Source organism: Aythya ferina (assembly GCF_964211825.1).
Source record: "Aythya ferina genome assembly, chromosome: 1".
Lineage (NCBI taxonomy): Eukaryota > Metazoa > Chordata > Aves > Anseriformes > Anatidae > Aythya > Aythya ferina.
Genome location: NC_140296.1, coordinates 96,793,875 through 96,812,719, shown reverse-complemented (window position 1 = coordinate 96,812,719; position 18,845 = coordinate 96,793,875). Strand labels below are relative to the sequence as shown.

Below are 18,845 nucleotides of genomic sequence, written 5' to 3'. Positions count from 1 at the left end.
GGTTCCTCAGTCTGTTTCCTGGAAGAACTACCCTAATGCCTTGTAATTAGACACCAGGCCAGGACAAGGGGATTATCTGAGGCTTGGCTGCAAGTCTGGTGAGAGCAAATAAAGACCCAGAGGAACAACCGCTATGCATAATGCAGAGCATAAGTAAGAAGGCAATTAAGGCATCTTATGTGAATACAAAACACAACTTGCTGAATACACTTTACTACACAAACTACGTACTAAACTTTTGTTAGAGATGGTTATTTAATATTTCTTACAGAAATAGGCCAAAGTGTGTGTGTGTGGGGGGGACAACTTTTATTAGGGGTAACTCAAAGGGTAGCTTCACAACTGCAGCTGGTCGAGGCAGAAAACCTAAACTGAGTAATCACTGCTCGTTGTGGACTCGGCTGAACTACCTGCAGTGTAAACATGGACCTGGAGTTAGTCTGATGAATGCCTGCATGATTCTTACACAATAGCTCAGGATAGGGGAAGAAAGTTCTTCCCTGCTGTCTCTTTTCACCTCTCAGCAGCTAGAGAGAGCATGACCATTCCAATTCCCTAAAATTAGAAGGGATAGACACTCAGGAACTAGTTGCAGTAAAGCAAGCTGCTAGTAGAAAATGCAGGTACCCTCAGAAAGAAGCTCTTCACTTGTTGGCATGCTTAAGAAAACCTTCTTAACTAGGAACTTGCATTAAGGCACAAGGAAACGTTCTTGTGGAGTTAAGCACTTACCTCAAGTTGCCCTGTGCAAGTTACTGTGGCAGGCTGCAGTTGTTTCTCACTTAGGGGGGAAAAAATATATATATATCCTGGGCTACTGAACAAAAAAACTGACAGAACTGAAAACAAAAACCTTGGTTTTAATCATGAAGTGTAAGCAAGCGTCAGACTTGCTTAAAGGTTAGCACTACTAGAGCCAGTGATGGGCTGCTTCTGTACAATTATCTTGTGAAATTCGCTATCTGGAGAACATAAGATAAAGTTTATTGCAGTTTTCTGGAATTACAACCAAACAGACAACTTCTGTACAAAGCTACAATGAACACCAGTGAATATCTCGTAACTCACTGCCGGATGATGAAATCAGGATAGAAGTTAGTCTAGCCAGTAGCACAATTTCAGCTGCAGTTATTTGCTTCATATTCTGTCCACTGGAAAGATTCCCACAAGGGAGCAATTAGATGACTAACAGTATACAGTAACCATGCACATAAATTACATTCTGAAGTTTAATGCCATTTGGTCAGCAATCTTGATACATGGAAAGTTATAAAAGCTCTTAGACACAATGTAGATTCGAATGCTTTAAAAACACAGAGAACTTACAAGGAAGTCACCAACAGCAAGATGAATATATCAGATCAGTCCGAAGCTATAAAACATCACTGTTCTCCCTGTCTGTGTGCACCAGCTAGAAGAAACTGGATTGCAATAATGGATGCATTCCCATAAAGTGCCCATGAGATTTAGGGGATATATTTTAACTGGGGCAAGTGGCAGCCCTAACACTGGCAATTATTTCGACATAAAGATTGTCAGCAATAAATACATACAGTATATTCCCATTTGAAACGCTCACCTTTATTGTCACCTAAGGTAATAGGCAGCAGGATAACGGTTCATTTACCAGCAAAAAGCTATCCCCTGAAGAAAATCTATGCTAGCATAATTTTAAAAGATGTTAGTGTGATTCACATTTATTATTTATATCCCTTAAGTGTGATTGGCATCAGTTTCAGGGTTTTTAAATTCCAGTAAATACAGTAAATGCTAATTGTTATCTATTATACTGAGCAGCACGAAAATAATTCTATGCTGCTACCAAATTTCATTTGTGCTACAGCAATCAGTCAAGAACAGCTGGTTTGCCATGCAGAACCTACTTAAAATAGGGCCGCGTTTAAAAATTCATAACCTTTTACAAAAAAATAGCTACTTAAGAATTTTATATAACTGTTCAGAAAAATATAAAAACCAACCCTTATCTCAGCATACAAGAGAATTTACCCTCACGAAATTCAGGCTTAGCTGGGTCACTTCCATGAGCTGACTACTCCCTTTCAGGTTCAGCAGCAGCCCTTGCTGTCTACTCTTGAAAAATGAGCTATAGCTGAAGTACGCATAAAAATAACAACCCCTTTCACAGGGTACAGGCTTTGTCCTGCTTATTCACTTGTAGGTTGACCGAAGTCTCTCACACGTGAGGGTTTGGAAGATCAAGTCTTAAGAGTTGATGGAAACATGTATTTGAAGAAATGAGCCTGAAGGTTTCAGAAAGAAAGCCTGACTATCCCTTTTTAAGATATATACAGTCATATGTACATATTCACAAATCTGTCCTATGAAAAGAGGGAGCTTATTACAGAAACCATAATTTGTCTCAGTTCGTCCAATTTAGAAAGCAAAACGAGAACAAATAAACGTAGATGTATCTACATACTGAGTACAACATAGCAACTACGGAATAGACAATGCTAGACGTGAGCTCTCATCCCCATAACTCTTCTGTTCTTCCAAACTTGTAGATCAGTGTACTAAAGAGGAAAAAAAAAAAACAAAAAAAACAGGTTATACATACGGTGGGAAAGGTCATCTTAATAGTAAGCATACACTCTTACACCGTTTACACTGCAATATTTCTTCAAGTCTGTATCTATTTCTTCTATTTCTATTTCACTCACTATGCATTACTAAAACCATGAGATCTAGCTGAAGCAACTGCTCAACTAAAAATAGCCAGTCCTGCAGTACAATTCCTTTTAAAAGGCTGGATGCAACTGCATATTGTTCTGAACCAAAAGAAGTCTAAACAAAAACAAACAGCATTTCCTTATTGTTCCTTATACTTCTTTTTCCCTTAGGTAGCAGGGCACTGCCATACTGAATCATAATGGGGGAGATGAAAAATACTAACAACAAAGAGGGCAACAGTAAGAAGTAAAAAATAAGCTAGACACCTTGGCAATTAACTAGTGAAGAGAACTATTAATACAGCATACTAAAATAAGTAAAAAACTAGCAGAATAACAATCGGGGCTGAAGCAAAGTCCTGAAGGAGACACAGTTCAAGGAATAAAGCTATTATGAGCCAGCATTAACAGAAGAGGGTGTTTCAATCAAAACAAAAGCTTTGGGCACGGACATTGAGAAGAGCATCACAGATTGACCCTGATCTGGTCCAAGGAAAGGAATCTACAGCAGCAGATGAAAATCTCAAGTGTTACTGCTTAAAATAAGTAGTGGGATTAAAAAAAAATTTTTTTTTTTTTTAAATGTAGTTTGTCTCACAATTTATACCTAGGAAACAAATTTTAAAAGATGAAAGAGAAGAAATCTATAGTATATGGAGATACGGAGTACAATAGAAACTAGGGAAAGACACTTTCAGAAACAAAAAACAGCCTCAGAAGTAAGTTATCAAACTACTGAAATCAGATTGACAATATCAAGTGGATTGAAACTGTTCTCAAAAATCTATCCCCACTGGTATCCATCTCACTTTAGTTATGTGCAAGACTGCAGAAGAGACTTAGCCACTGCTCTTTTCTGTGAGAACAGAACTGATTTGCCCAACAAGGCAGCACAGCAGAGCCACCTGATTCGGATCACTGCAAAGCATTTGATATGGTACTAGAAGGAAAATTGTTAGCATCGTAATTTAAGTGAGTGAGAACTTCCAAAAGAGGAGGTTCTGGGAACTTTTTCAGTGACTGAACTTCAGAATTATACTAATGCTTTTATTGTCTTGAATTAATCAAATTCATATATTAATAGAGAGTGCATTATACATATAAACAGAGCTGGTATAGATGCACACAGTTTCAAAGTGTCATATAAGGCACTTAATGACATTAAGAGAAATAAAATGAACGGATTTAATATTACAGAACGCACCATTATGGTCATAGAAGAAAATTTCATCACTCATCATAACTGAAAGTTCATCCAGTAGAAACAAATTTAAGTGTATCAGTTATCAGACCATCGAATCATTGTTATGAAACAGTCAGGAAAAAGGCAATAGGATGTCTCACCTATTGCTGTCAGGATACATGCCAAGGTATTTGTAGTAGAGATGTAAGTATTATTGCCATTATCCAAAGACACTGACAGCATCTCACCCAGAATACTATCTGTATCCTTGGTCATCCACCTTCTAGAGCTGTAAATTCAGTACGATCACAAAGAGCTGAACTAACGAGCGCAAGAGGATTGAAGACCCTCTCTGAACAGTACTCTCTTCATCTCTGAGGAGTAAATAGGGCAGTGTTTCTAAGCACTGGAGGAAGTGGTAGAGACAGGTAGCAGAGTTTAAAAATAAAGGTTTTAAGAAATAGTTTGGTCAGTTTATAGAAAGACTAACGCCACCTCAGTTCTCTGTACAGTCTCAGCTTACTCAAAGACCCAAGAGCTCTCTTACATGCCATCTTACTCAAGTAAAGGTTAGGCTGGGTAATGAACTGAAATACTGGAGCCCGGCACAGTGAGCAGCACGCACCACATTGTGGATGGTCAAGTCTGGTGTCAGCCTCAGTTACAATTAATTTTCCTGGGGTAACCGTGTATATGGAAGCAGGTGAGTGCAATGCCCCTTTGGAAGGAGGGAAACTCACCCAGATAACTTACCTGAAAAATATCAATGCGTTTTGGAAAAACACTGCTAGTCCAGGGTAAACATTAGTGTCTGCAAAGTAAGTAACAAAGGAAATATTAACTTCTTTTGTACCGAAAGAAGTACCTAAAACACTATTCGCAGTATTATTCTCTGGCTACAAAACTAGATGGCATTGTTCTAGCAAGAACAGACCACACTTTCATTCCTCTGGATTTTCTGCCTTTCAGCTGACAGCAAAAGTACTTTCTACATAAGTAAAATAAACTTCAACCCCAGAAGACAACCTGTAATTTTTAAAAATGATTTTAGATTTCAATGAAGGGCCTGTGGTTGTTTTTTTTTTTGTTTGTTTGTTTGTTTTTGTTTGTTTGTTTGTTTTTCCCCTATATACAACTTGGTAGTAATTCTTGAATTACAATCGCAATTAGTTACTAGTGTGTATATTTTATATACACAAGCCTTCTATACCTGGATTGTTTAAAATGGTTCATAGTGGTAGTTCCTCACTTCAACTCCCTCAAGCATCTCTCATATCCATACAGTAAGGGACTGTGAAGGGTCCAAAAGATTTTCATGTTCTCATTATACAGCAAAAAAAAAAAGACAAGTCAAAAAGAGCTCTTAAACTACTACATCACAAGATAGCTACCAAACTGAAGCGTCAGATCTGATGATCATCCCAGAACAGCAGCCAAGCCCATCTCTTTGCTAAAAAGCTAACCAAGAAGGAAACTTACTCTGTGTAACATATGCTCCAAAAAGAATCCACATTGAAGCAATAAGCGAACCAAACATCAGCATAAAGCCAATGAAGAGCCAGACACGAGCACCTGCAGGAAACAGTAAAACCTCTGAGAACCACGCAGAGTACCATCCATTGCAACAGCTGATCCAAGCTACTACTGTATTGTGTGACACAGTCCTGCTGAAGGTCCAAATGGAAAGGGTTAAACCCACTATCAATGACAACAGAATCCAAAATTTGCCCTCTTTAGTACAGAAGACACAATTACCAGAAATTTCTCCTCATCTGTAGGGAACATCTGTAACAATGTTTAACGTAACTTGTGAGTGGGCTAATTACAAGGTACTTTGCCAAAGCTATAGATTTTCTGAGGTAAGGATGGCATTCCAATACAAAAACTATAAAAAACACACAATATTTACAAATTTAGTATTACAAAATACTAAAAAAAAAAAATCAATAAACCAAACCCTTCCTGTGCTTACTTCAGTAAAATATTTCCAGAGGGCTGAAATCTGCCGGTTTACTCAATGACCCAAGAGGTCCCTTTGTCTGACATGCCTTCCTCCTCAAGCAAAGGTCAGGGCAGGATATGAATTGAAATATGGGGGTCCTGCACTGACACATTACCTGCTCAAAACGGAGGGGGAAGCCATTGAAAATAACCACCCTGCTCGCTCACGGGAAAGGAAAAATATTTATATGCAAAGATTCACTCAAGCAGACTGAAGAATGAAATGCAGGAAAAGCATCAAACACTAGCTCAAAATCAGTAAATTCTACCAGATTGCATTCTGCAAATCACACGAACGCAGATGCTGGATTTCACACCGTAAGGGAATTATGGATGAACATAGAGAGAGGACAGCAGGTCCAGAGAAACCACACAATGGGTGACACACAAAGAAAATAATGTCTGCAATGCATTCTAAAATAAGAAGTTCATACTGAACTCAAGCCCCATAGCTTGCCACAAGGCAGAAATTTATTTCTGGGAACAGCTGCACAGGACACGCAGAGAAGTTTAGGTGCTCAAGCTATACAGAAGTCAAATTTTCCCAAGCTCACCTCCTTAACAAAGATAGTACTTACCTTCAAGGGTTAATTTTATACAAAAATTAATTTCACAGAAGTTTTCTCCTCTCCTTAGCTTCTGATTATTTATTTAACCACCACTTAAAAACAACAAAGCCCTCAATAATCATTCTTTCAATTCAGCAAGACTTCAGAGTTAATTTACCTGTTCTTCCTAAGCATCCGTCACTGTAGCTGTCTCCTCTCACCTGAGCATTTGATACAGCATTTATCCTAGGAACAACAAAGTGTATACATTTCAGATTACTACAAAATCAATTAAAATCTTAAGTAAAAAGCTAGTGCTTTGGAGGGTTTTGTTTTTTTAAGATGCAACAAATTCCTGGAAAATTACTGGCATTCTGTACAGCCACACATTACTACACCTCTCTTAAGGGAAGGATTCCAACTGGATTTCAAGAAAAATCACACATTCTTGCAGAACCTTTACCCTAAATCTCAGGAATAATAATAGCCAGTAACACAGCGGTCTCTTGCTTGTGATACAAGTTGCTTTTAAATTGCTCTACTTGGCAACAAATACCACAAATATTCAAGTGAGACATGTCCCATAAGGACAATATATTTTCTTAAAACAAGTTACACTGCTGTGGAAAAAAAATAAACAAAATTTCCAAATATCAAGTGTTAAGAAGGCCTTGAACATCCAAAACCATCTTATATTCTCTCCACTATTGAATGATTCTGTAAAAAATACTACTTCTCCCTCAAGCTTGCCACATTTACATCTTCATAACAATAATACCACTGCCCTCGCCCATTTGAAGAAGTTTTGGACCACAGAGACAGCTGTAGAAATTGATTAAAAGCAGGGAAAAATGCAAATGTTTTACATTCAGGTATGCAATTGGGCAGAAACACCTGAACTTTGACCTCAGAACCCACTTGCATAAAGGGAGGTCGGATTTCTTACATTCAGCCAGAGCACATAAGGAAAGTAATTTACCTTAAACAGGCGGGGGGAACAGAAGGAACAATGAACAAACAGACACAAAGGCCACAGATTAAAAAAAAAAAAAAAAAAAAAAAAAAAAGGCTGTAACACTGCCATGCAAAAAGGTACAAGATTACTCATAAGTAATTCATAACCAAGAGATTCCCAGTGTTACCATATGCACATGGGCTAGTAAAAACTGTGTTTAACAGCTCATATTTATTTTATAAATAAAGAACTCCCTTTATAAACACTTACATGAAAAAAGCTAGTGTTGAAAACACCCCACAGGTATGGAACGCGTGGTTCATTTGTTCTGGCTTAGGGTACACTACTGCAGCATCTATCATTATCCACCAACCTGTGAAAAACTTAAAATAAAATAACTAGTATTATGAGGCCAGAAGGGTAGAGGCTGACAGACAAAACATGTCAAATGTACAGGCATACTACTGGTTTAGTTTTCCTTTAACACATATACACAGCTCTAGAAAGTTACTAGCTTCACATCCGACTCTAAATCTGATAAGCAAGTTCTGCATATACCTTATCAAGGATATTCTCACAGAAGCATTTGAAAATCTGTCATGTTTTCTATTCAAATTACATCTCAGTGTACGGCTAAATGCCCTGTACTTCCTTAAGAACAAGAATCGAGATTCTAAACATACCTTATCCATACTTTATATCTTTTAAGTATTCAAACATATCTAGTTATGCCAAAAACATGCTAGGAACTTCAATCTTTTTTTGAAGGAGAGGTAGCAGAACTGGTCTATTGTTGTCAGACAAATGCAAATTTACGTGATCCATAAAAAAGCTGGCTAACAATTACACTTAATCAAAAACCATCCAAGAAATATATCGCATTAGGGTACAGTTAAAAGTGAAACTTCACAAAATTTGAAACAAACAAACAAACAAACAACATGCAACTGTGTGCCATATTTCCAAATTTCTTAACCCATTTATGATCCGTCAAGGAGGGGCAAGTACCCATGCGCTCATAACTTACCAATACACCTGCAACTATTGAAGCAACGGCGTTTCTTCTTTCACTCCAGTCGATACACTCACATTCTGGCCACCGGAAATTATCTAAGAACCCTGCCATGTCCTCAAAGATTAGATTGCCTTGCTTAGCTTGGACTTCTACATGAATTCTTCCATCAACAGCCGCGTCCTAAGTACCTGAAACACAGCCAGCAATGTAGTTAAGGCTAAATAGCAAAATCTTGAGATGTTTGATAAACTGTCAGAAGCATCTTCAAAATAGGTTTGTTTTTGTTTTGTTTTGTTTGTTTGTTTGTTTTGTTTTTGGAAGGAATTAAATATTGCATATGTTCTATGGGTGCTTTATTGAGCTACATTTAATGAAGCAACCTACCCCACAAACAGAATTACAAAATAAAATCTGCACACAAGCCAAACACTTAAGCATTGCACAAGCCAGACACGTAAGCATTGCACACACAAAGCACCCTGTCTGAAACAGAGGAGAAATTCAGTGGAATATGCTGTTTATTTAAATGTATAGAAACACAAAAACAAAAGCAAGTAAAAAAGCAGGTGCAAAAAAAGCAAATATTTCAATCTAAGTTTCACCCTTAAACCGTAACCCTCTCCTGCGTTGGAAGTTAGAACAGAGTAAGATGCACACAAGAGGACTTCATATGCAGAACAAAACTTGGTCTTTGAGCCTGCCTAAGGAATGCTGGATAAGATACATACTCCCAGTCTCCAAACGAGAAAGATAATACAGTGCCTTTCTACCACAGGGGAAAAGAAATCAGCTCAGTGAATCCACTAAATACTAAGAGCAAAGAACATCGTGCTTTGCAGACGAGGATCAGTCACACCAAATTATAAACACGGTCAGACTTACACACAGAAAGCAAAGTTGAGCAGTGTTATAAGGCAACCACTGAAACGATGAAGTCCTCAAACGATGTGGTGAGACAGCAGCTGTAACAGGTTCTGCGCTACCCTACCGCTGTTCTCACGCTGAGACGGTTAATGGATGTAGTCTGAGTGTCAGAAGCTGCAATATTTACTATTTTCTGCTTAGCAGTGGCTCACAGCCACGCTTAAGTTTGCCCATCCTACAAACAAAGGGCACCTCCTATGAATAAACATAAAACTTGTCTGTCCCCCTGAGCCTACTGCCAGAAATCCATCCACAGTTATGATGCTACCTTGAAGCATTATAATCAACCAGTCTCAAAGTTACCTTACACCTGTCAAATACCTGGGCCCAACCCTACAGTTATTGTCCTAGATCACCCTTTCCCCTAGCAATTCTCAAATTCCTGTTCTTTCTGCAGCTGTCACACAGAATTGCTGTGCTGTCCTAACACAGATTTACAGCTGTTGCCACAGCCCTAACTTCTTTTCTCCTCTCCGAAGGGTTCCCTACTCACTCCGTTTGTTCCTCGCCAGTCCCGGGAAGTGTTACCTCGCTGTGCAGTAATCCCCAGCTCATCCCGCAGTAATCCTCTCTTCCTCCCACAGTTGGTCACCCACAGTGGGGTACAGCTCACGGCTCCCATCGCTGCGGGCTGCACGGATCTCACCCTGCGGTCTGGCTGCCCACAAGCAGGAGCGAACACCTAGACAAGTGCGCCACACTGTTCTTTCCTCCACTGAACAGATACAAGCACTAACAACGGTGTTGTCTTGCTTGTCATTACACTTTCTGTCACTTTCGGAGTGAGCAAAGCCGTATTTTCCCCCAGTTTTTTCCTGGATCGTTCTCACAGAGCTGCAGGAAAAAAATCTTTTTACCGCTACCAAAATGTTCCAGATGAAAAGGCTGACACAAAACAAAACCAATCATTGCCTTCTGTGACTTAAAGGGGTTAGCGAGTTTGTTTTGTCAGCTAAAACCATGAAACCATCCTCCTGCACACGGAAAATACAGCTAGCATCTATCCTAAGACCCCTTCAGCTTTACAAAGTCAGCGATGGTAAACTTCACAGATAATCATAAAGGCAGGTTTGCGCAATGATGTTAAGGGTTTTTAAACACTGGGTGACAAAACAGAGGTGTTTTGCTCACTTCAAAAGCCTGAGACAACACCTTCCTCAACACCTAATTGTCTTGGGTATTAAATGGACTTTTCAGAACTGCATTAGCGACAAAATTAGTGGAGCTAGGGAGACTAGTACAAAGGGGTTTTTATTATTATTATTATTTATTTTTTAATACTTTCTAAGGACAGCCTTCTGCCAAAGCATCTTATTTTATCAATGTTGTATTTTTGGTGCTTGACACCAGCTCCCAAACCTGCACTTTGCTTTAATCTTCTCTCTGTGCTCAGAAGGGAAGCACCGGAGATAGCGTGACTAGATGAGATAAACACTATCTGCTGGCAGCCTTTCCACAGCAAAGATGTGTAAGCGACTACACAATTTTCCTGTTTCACTGGAATGGCAAGCATGGAGATACACGGCATGGAGAACCTGCAACAGGATACAGACAAACCCCAGAACGATTTTTACACGTGTCTAGTGCTAGAAACAAGCTGCGACTTCACAGAGAAAGCTTACTGCAGGAGTACAGCCAGCAGCAATGGGGAGCAGAAGAGGTAACGCCACTGACCTTTTTATAGTACGATCTAAACATTAACTGATGCTGTCCACAATCCTGCAGTGGAGTCTTTCATGTTAGCAATTCAAGAGAGCCCCACTTAACAGTAAATATAATTAAGCATTTCTCTCTGATAGCTCCCTACGATTCTATTCTCTGCGTACAGACTTTGCAGATACACGGCTGGTGATAACGCCACCTCTTCCTGAGTTACTGAATGCCAGCCTCGTGCAGCAGCGTGGGCACTCTGCAAGAGGACGTGGCCTTCCCTGACCGACCGTGCACCCGACGGAGGGAACGATGAGTAAGGGCTGCGGGCTTCTCGGAACAACAGACGTCAGGAAGCAGGGTGCTGGGGCAACTCAACCAGCCCAAGGTCCAGCCAACAACTTCCCCATGGCGGAGGCAAGGGGGAAGCAAAGAGCACTGCAGACATGCTGGAAGGGACTGAGAGTGCGGAGCCAGCCTGAGTGCGACAGGTTGGCCACCCGCTCACAAGTCACTGAGCAAACAGCGAGCTGCTACACAGCTCGGTCTGCGGTGTACGCTTCTTAACACCAGCAGCAGGGAAGGAAGGAAGGAAGGAAACTATAAGCTGCACCTCAGCCACAAAAGGCCCGCGGCACTGTGAAGCTGAGTCTCCACCAAAATCACAGCAGCAAGGCTGAAGATGACAGGTTAATGTGGCACAGACACAGGGTTTAACCCAAATATACCCTTCTGTATGGACAGAACCCTGATGAATTTTCAGAAGGATGGTTTCAAGTTCTCAAAGACAGGGGCTGGACTTTTTTTACCTGAGTAAAGGTACAAAACTCACTCTCTGGGTTTAAACTTTTACCTCCACGTACTTCGCAGCAAGAAAACAAGCGAGCCCCTTGCATTAGCTGTCCTTTGGTGCCCTTCCTATGATCTGTCTCCTCCCCTTTTCCTCTTGCGGGCAGAGAGGCTCTCAAGAAGCATTTCTCAGGTCCAATAAACAGAAACACAAGGAGAACACTGGCAAGAACGAGCTGGTGAGTGAAACGTGACAAGGGCGGTTATAACCCACAGAAGCACTTGGCAGGTTGCAGAACTAGGGTTAGGAGTTATTTAGGCAAACGAAGCAGAGCGACAACGTACCACACGCAAAGTTGAGCCCAGAAAGTTGAACCAGCCGCTCTCTGAAACGCGCTCAGCCAACGGCGTTGGACAAAACGTTAGCACAGCGGCAGGGGAGCGCAGAAAGAAACACAGAAAGCGAGCCCCGAGGAGGCTGCCTCACGGCACAGCAGGGCCCAGGAGCCCCCCGGTGCCACAGCGCGGGGCCTCGCGCTCCCTGAGGGGACAGCGCAGCGCCGGGGCAGGGCCGGGGCAGGCCGAGCACCCTGCGGCCGCCCCCCGGCCTCCCACGGGCACCCCCCGGGCAGCCCCGCGCAGTTTCGCTTTCAGTTTCCCCTCAGGGCGCTCCGGTACGGCCGGTACCGGCCGCCCAGCCCCTCAGAGGGCCGGCGGGGCGCGCTGCGAGCCCGCGGCCCCCTCAGGAGGGCTCCGGCCGCCCCCGGCCCCTCACGGCCGCCCCCCCCCCGCCCAACGGCCGCACGTACCCGCCGCGCCGCGCCGGGCTCTTCCGCCCGCTGCCGGAGGCGGGGCGGGAGCGCGAGGGGAAGGCGCTGAGCGACGCGGCCGCCAGCCAATGGGAAGCCGGCGCCGCGCGCCGCCGGGGGCGGGCTGAGGAAGAGGAGGCGGCCATTGGGCGGTGCCGCGGCCCACGCGGGAGAGCGGAGGGGGCGGGGCTGAGCGACGGGCGGGGGGCGGCCCCTCCCCCCTCGCCTCAGCGCCGTGGCTCAGGGCGAGCTGCGCGCGTTTGTGTCCGAAATCGGCAGTTTATTCACTTTATTTCCTCGTGAAGTCAGCACTAAGACATCAAATTCAAGTTAACAATCCGGCGTCAGGCAGAAAAATGAGTTTTGAAGGCCGCCGTCGTGGGGTTTTCTGGTCTGCAGGCGGCACTTGTTCCAGAAGCACCCCCCACACGCGGCTCGTAACATCTCGGTCACCTCAGAGCAACGGGGAAAAAACAGCCCCCTGCAAAAATACCCCCCTTCCCTCGTCCGGGACCAATAAAAATTAAAATTAGAGGAGTGTTTTAATCTATGTTTTTTAATCACTAAGCAGTGATGAAGAAGATTTTGTGCCTGGCAATTTTTCCCAACAGCAGCACGAGGCTGACTGAAAGCGCTGAGAGTCGGGTCGCATCCACTCCATTTAAAAGCGAGGAGCTGTAAAAGGAGCATAAAAATCACCCAGCACGCTGACTCATCCATTATGGCAACTTAAATATTTAAACTGCTGATACTCATCTCCATCGTGAGCCAAACCGGATTCCATCAGAGCTGGATTTATTGGAACGGGGTTTCCATTTACACTCATGCAATGAATTCGATTTGCAATTAACTCTTCTTAATCTGTCACTAGATTAGTTTAAACAGCAATTCAGTTCTCATTCCCGTAGAACATAACGAGAATCAAAATCTGATCTTTTAACACAACAGATGCCTGCACTTTTTGCTTTTGCCACCTGAATACCTATGAAAAGATACCTTAAAGGAAGCCGAGATTAATCCTACTTTCTAAAACACTTCAATAGCATTTACCAGTAAATTATATGCAAGTGTATTTATTAGTAATTATACTTCAACTGATCCATTCTACCACCAAATAATGTTCTGTCTGCACACGAGGACCTCACGTAGAAGAGGCAGAGCATGACGACCAGAAGGAGCACACGCAGCGTCACCCACCCAAACGCAAACACATGAATCCAGACTCCGTTGGTGCCGAGACATCTGCCAAAGGGTGGTGGTTGTGATCACTATCTAGCTTTAACTTCTGAGGGAAATTTCCCCTCCGTGGCGTGCCAGCGCCCATGGGACGCCTTCACACCCGACCAACAGGCACAGCACAACTGTGCAGGTGGAGACAGCGACGGTCTGAGTCACGGGGGCAGGAGTGGAGAAAGGGGCCCACACAGATACCCGTACATCCAGTGACAGCTTCTCAAGGGCAAAGTCCTCCGGGAAAATCAGACCAGGTGGGGAGCAGAGAGGTTACTAAACATAAATAAATACCAGTCACTGTGGAGACTTTGACACCCTCCAAGCCACTGCCCCAAAACTTTAATAGGACAGCAACATTTCACAATAAATTCTTTGATGCCACCATTATGTATTCTGTAAAATTTTAAATATTTAAATGGTGCAAGCAATTATGTTTAAAAATTAATATTCCCGTCTCAATTCCAAGAAGCCTTGTGGCTGGGTATAGTTTTGGCCACTCTTCCTTATTTGCTAGGATACTGAAACTTCCTTGTATGCTAAAAGCCAGATACAAAAATAGACTTCATCATAATGAACAGTCCAAATCTACATCCAGATATCCCTCCGTCCCCATTTAATGTAACCTTAAAGAAATTAATGTATTAGGAAAAAAAAAAACACACATGAAACCTGCCAACAATGTATCAGCTGTGAGCATTTACGTAAGAAGGATAAAGGCCAAACTACAGGGAACAGTAAGTTTTACTTCTACTTTGTCCTTAACGTGTTTTGTTGTGCCTTAGTTTCAGTTTATGAAGCAATAACAGTACTGTAAAGTAATTATATTCCACAGTCGAAAAGTTGAGCATTGATTTTGATTTAATCAGAAGTAAAATCAGCTGAAGGATAACTGAGTTTATTTGTTCCTTAACAGTAGTCACAAAGAAATCCATTAAACACCCTCAACTGAACATAAGACAGCCCAATTCCTTTTAACTGGTGTAATGATAGCCAGGTAGACAGGCGGATTTTACATTTTCAGTGTATCTGAAATTTCTCTAAGGCTACAAGTTTTAGTGATAAAGTGCATCCAGAATCTTGACAAGACAGATGAGTTAATATTACCTTATTTCAATGTAAGGTTTAACCACTTAAATAGAGAAGACTTCCACCCAAACCTTTTAACATTTTCCTGTTCCTCTTCCTTTGTGTCTGAATCAGGAGCTTCTTTGTTTTCCATCAAAGCTTCGTAAGTCTTTTGTGCTCGAAGGATTTCTTTGTCTGCACTGAAGTGCACCATTTGCCTGCTCAGAATAGGAACGACTAAATTGAAGCTGTCAATTCTCTTGTTCAGTTTCCTGATATCCTCCATAAATTGCTCACAAATGCGATTCCACTGCTTCTGCCTGTACGGCGTCATTGGCTTCCCAAGCTTACTTCGAGATGCCACTAGACCCTTCCTTAATCGCTCGATAGTTTCCCGTATTTCTTTCTGCATCAGGATCCACTCTGGCTGGTACCCGTTGTCTATCAGGATTCTGTTCAGGTTGTGAGTCATAGGATCGATATGCGGACAGTCTGAAAACTTCTGCAGAGGTTTTCCTTTCCCGCTGAGGTTGTCAAAGTCTCCTTTTGCCATTGATTCCTGGATGAGGTCCTCAACCAACCGTTCAACTGCCTGGGTTATCTTCACCTTCTTGCTCTCTCTCACATCCTTGGCTCTCATGAGGTCAGTGGCGACGTACTGGCTTTCAAGTTTCTGCTTTCGGTATTCCAACACCTGCTCGGTAGCACGGTCCACTCGAAACTGCATGTACTGCTTTTCTCTTTGGCTTGGTGTTCCAAAACCAACGCCTTCAAAACTCAGGTAGTGTCTGTGCTGCGGTGCTTTTGTTTTGAACTGGTCCTCCTCCTCCTCTTCCTTATTCTCCTTTGATTTCTTTTTGTTTGCCACATCGCTGAGCACAACTCTGTAGGCGTCTTCTACTTTAATAAACGCTTCCGGATCTGCCGTGCTGGAACCGCTGTCTGGATGGTATTTTTTGGCAAGATTTCGATACGAATTTCTGATATCATCAAGGGAGCATCCTTCCTCAAGCTCAAGAATTTTGTACGAGTCCTTGACATTGCTTTTCGGTTTGTAACCCGACAGCATTCGACTGCCACACATATAGGGAAAGGGCTTCAGGATTCTTGGAATCATTGCTTGATGTGCCGTTAAATGATGCCCTGTGGTGGTAGCCAGCATGACACAGAGCCACTTCCTAGCTCTTCAGATGCAGCTACATTATAAACAGTGACCTATAAACACATTTTTTAATAAATATGCTTTTTAGAAGAACTTAGATGATTTGTTAAACTCTTATCTTTAACTTGTTATATTAAAGAAATCCCTACAAAATTTCACAACAGTCTACAATGTACTTTCTTTTGCAGACTAACACAGAATTCTGAATTTCTTGTTGATTACTACAGAAATAGTATTACAATGTAAATGAAAATTAATGCACAATACAGCTTCCTCCTGGCAGCATAGGTTTGTTTTGTACTGCTTACTTCCCAAAAGGTCAAAGCTTTATTGCCTTCCTGTAAACTCAGTGCAACATAAACTGGAAATGTGCTTTGCTGAGCAGTAACTCTGCTGAAGCAAGTATCTCCCCCTTCCTCTACACAGCTTCGTCCAGTTGTCATCTGAACTCTCTTCACATATAATAATGCCCCATGATCTACTATCGGGTGCATTCTTAAAGATTTCATTAAACTACCCCCTTGGCTTTTTTTTTTTATAGTAATAACCAAAGCCATGTTCAGATAAACTACTGTATCCCAGTAGGGCTCACACATCCTAGCAGCCAACCTCCTTATTTTGTGCTGCGTAAGGTTATGCATCTGGAACTTGGAAGACATCAGTAGCAGGCAATGTCTCGTTCTGTCAGGAATACCAGTGCTTCTGAGTAATTTTGGGAAACAGCAAAAGAACACCTTTGGCAAACGACAGTATGTCTTCATATAAAAAAAAAATATCAAAAGTAGAAAGATACACCCTACAGAAATCAGCTAACTACTCTTCACTGATGAAAAGTTCAAAGACAAAGGCCACATATGCTGACTGTGCTAAAGAGTCTCCTTTTACAGATTCACCACTGGTTGCAACAGATTATTTGGTAACTTCCTTTCCAAAGAGGAAACTGGATTAAACCAAGGTTAACTTGAGTTAAAGTAATGAATAATGTTTGTGTGTTCTACGTACAACAAACTGCCTTTCTGCGCTAATCCTTCTGGAAAGGGAAGGGAAAGGAGATCAGTGTGGGACTGGATGAAAGACTGGATCTACTTTGAATGTTTCCAATTGGTTTTGATACAGGTAAGGTATGAAATTATCAGCTTCTGGTTTTTATAATGGATATTACTGACATAACATGGTATACACGACACTGTTTTCTCTCTGTGTAGGTGGTTGGCAAAGATCATCATTGTTCTATACGGCCATAAAATCCACATACCTACTACTTAAATGGAATGTCAGTGAATACACACTTGAAATTCGAAGTGATTGGAAGCATAATTTCTCATAAATCCATTAATTTGACTTTACCCCAGTTGTGCTTAAAAAACTATTGAAACTGGAAACACATCTTGGGTCATGGGCCATTACCAAGTAGTGCTGTAAAGGATCGAGTAAGACCTTAACATATGAGCAGAACTGTTTTGATTCAGACGGTACTCATTATAAACACACCTAAACAGCATCGCTCTCCTAAACTCGGGGTGCACTTTGCACAGGAACGAGGTAAAATACCACAGATGTCGCTTCACGTCCAGCGCTCCGGCAAAGCACCCGCCGTACCGTCCGATCTGTCCTACAGCAGCACTGGCCTGGAGGAGGGGGCTTCGCTTCCAGAACCTTCACCACCAGCACCTTCGCCGTGCCAACAAGATCACCCCATTTAGCACCACGGCTCTCTCCTTGCGCCGTTACAGGGCCAGGGGGTGATTTTCATTCCCCAGCTGATGCAACCGTGCTGCGACCCACCGGGCTGGGCAGGGTGACAAGGACAAGGTCCCCCCCCAGGGGGCCCAAATCCCGCTCTCTCCACACACACCCTACTGACAGCAGAGCCCCAAAAGCAGCCCCCCTTTTCCCCAAAAGCCTTTTTCCCTTTTTCCCCAGAGGCTGATCCCCTTCCCCGCTCCTTTCCCCCCCCCCCCCTCCACCCGGTGTCGGGCGGGCGGAGGCTCCCCACAGCGCAGCGCGTCCCGTTTCACCCCCCCGCCCGCCATTCCCCCGCTTCTCCCCTCACAGCACCACACACCCGAGGGCTTCAAAGCACCACCGAGGAAGCCCAGGAGGCGGCAGCCCCTCTGCCCTTCGCCCAAGGACGTGTTCCCGGCCGCCTGCCCTCACCAGAGCTCACCGGCGAGGGGAGCCCGAGGGCCGCCGGCCGGCTGCCTGGCGGCGCCATGCGCAGTGCGAAAGCCACAAAATGGCGGCCGCGCGCCCCGAGCTGCCGATTTGGTTTTTGTGGGGGTTGTGTTACACAAACTCCTGTAGGTCTCAGCCCCTTTTCAGCCTTAGTTCTCCTGAGTGAATCCCTATAATTTTATAGAGAGTGTCTCTGTCGAGGCTTTCTCTCCCAGGCTTGTGAAACAGCCTTCCCCCCCTGGTAAATGAGTGGTTTTCCACAGTGCGCACACTCCATCCTGTAACGCAGTTTGGTGTTTGGGCTGTTCACAGCCCGAAAAGGCTGTGTGCGGCCAGCTGTGAGGCTGGAGGGGCTGTGGTGTCAGGTGGGTTTGTTGCTACCTCTTACTTGGCAGCTAGTGGGGCTTCAACTAGCAAAACCCCAGGTCCTACAACCATTGAGGTCCATAGGCTGGAAGGGAGGACCCAGGTGCACGTAGTAAAGGTCCAGTAGGCAGAAGGCAAATTTTATTTCCTTTTTCTGAGCACTAGCATCTATTATTAAAACAATATATGTATATATATAATTAAATAAACTTGTGTGCTTAATTAGTGGTGCTTGATGGGACATGGTTGAGCACACTGCTTAATTTTACAGCTTCCAGCA

The 18,845-nt window shown here is 43.0% G+C and overlaps 3 protein-coding genes and 1 long non-coding RNA gene across 15 annotated transcripts in view; 2 read left to right on the top strand and 2 right to left on the bottom strand.

The window, feature by feature from the left end:
• Positions 1 to 963: 963 nt before the first annotated feature.
• TMEM50B (transmembrane protein 50B) lies at positions 964 to 17,695 on the bottom strand. 5 transcript variants are annotated; one of them, XM_084496006.1, is made up of 8 exons: positions 12,101 to 12,142; positions 11,820 to 11,991; positions 8,405 to 8,580; positions 7,648 to 7,760; positions 6,601 to 6,668; positions 5,353 to 5,445; positions 4,627 to 4,684; positions 964 to 2,534 (listed from the first exon to the last, which is right to left on the bottom strand). In XM_084496006.1, the coding sequence occupies exons 3-8, from the start codon at positions 8,501 to 8,503 to the stop codon at positions 2,489 to 2,491; spliced, it is 477 nt and encodes a 158-aa protein (XP_084352132.1). In that variant the 5' UTR covers positions 8,504 to 8,580; positions 11,820 to 11,991; positions 12,101 to 12,142; the 3' UTR covers positions 964 to 2,488. The 5 variants fall into 5 exon arrangements, with proteins under 5 accessions (XP_084352132.1, XP_084352130.1, XP_084352133.1 ...); XM_084496004.1 differs by lacking the exons at positions 11,820 to 11,991; positions 12,101 to 12,142 and adding an exon at positions 17,516 to 17,695; XM_084496007.1 differs by lacking the exons at positions 11,820 to 11,991; positions 12,101 to 12,142 and adding an exon at positions 13,710 to 14,504.
• On the top strand, positions 11,925 to 15,864 carry LOC311422714. Its single transcript, XR_014685490.1, has 2 exons — positions 11,925 to 11,994; positions 13,136 to 15,864. It is a non-coding gene; the product is annotated as an uncharacterized lncRNA (long non-coding RNA).
• DNAJC28 (DnaJ heat shock protein family (Hsp40) member C28) lies at positions 14,638 to 18,257 on the bottom strand. Of its 4 annotated transcripts, none has more exons than XM_084495889.1 (3): positions 18,182 to 18,257; positions 17,624 to 17,695; positions 14,638 to 16,077 (listed from the first exon to the last, which is right to left on the bottom strand). In XM_084495889.1, the coding sequence occupies exon 3, from the start codon at positions 16,022 to 16,024 to the stop codon at positions 14,903 to 14,905; it is 1,122 nt and encodes a 373-aa protein (XP_084352015.1). In that variant the 5' UTR covers positions 16,025 to 16,077; positions 17,624 to 17,695; positions 18,182 to 18,257; the 3' UTR covers positions 14,638 to 14,902. The 4 variants fall into 4 exon arrangements, with proteins under 4 accessions (XP_084352015.1, XP_084352014.1, XP_084352012.1 ...); XM_084495888.1 differs by having other exon boundaries at positions 18,083 to 18,216; XM_084495886.1 differs by lacking the exon at positions 18,182 to 18,257 and having other exon boundaries at positions 17,516 to 17,695.
• Positions 18,250 to 18,845, top strand: part of LOC311422573 (trifunctional purine biosynthetic protein adenosine-3-like) — a 28,269-nt gene continuing 27,673 nt past the window's right edge. For 2 of the 5 annotated variants that reach the window (XM_084495771.1, XM_084495773.1), the window contains exon 1: positions 18,250 to 18,564. The gene's annotated coding sequence lies outside the window, so the exon portion shown is untranslated. Of the gene's footprint in view, positions 18,684 to 18,845 lie in introns of all 5 variants that reach the window. The other 3 variants (XM_084495775.1, XM_084495777.1, XM_084495772.1) reach the window with 3 other exon arrangements.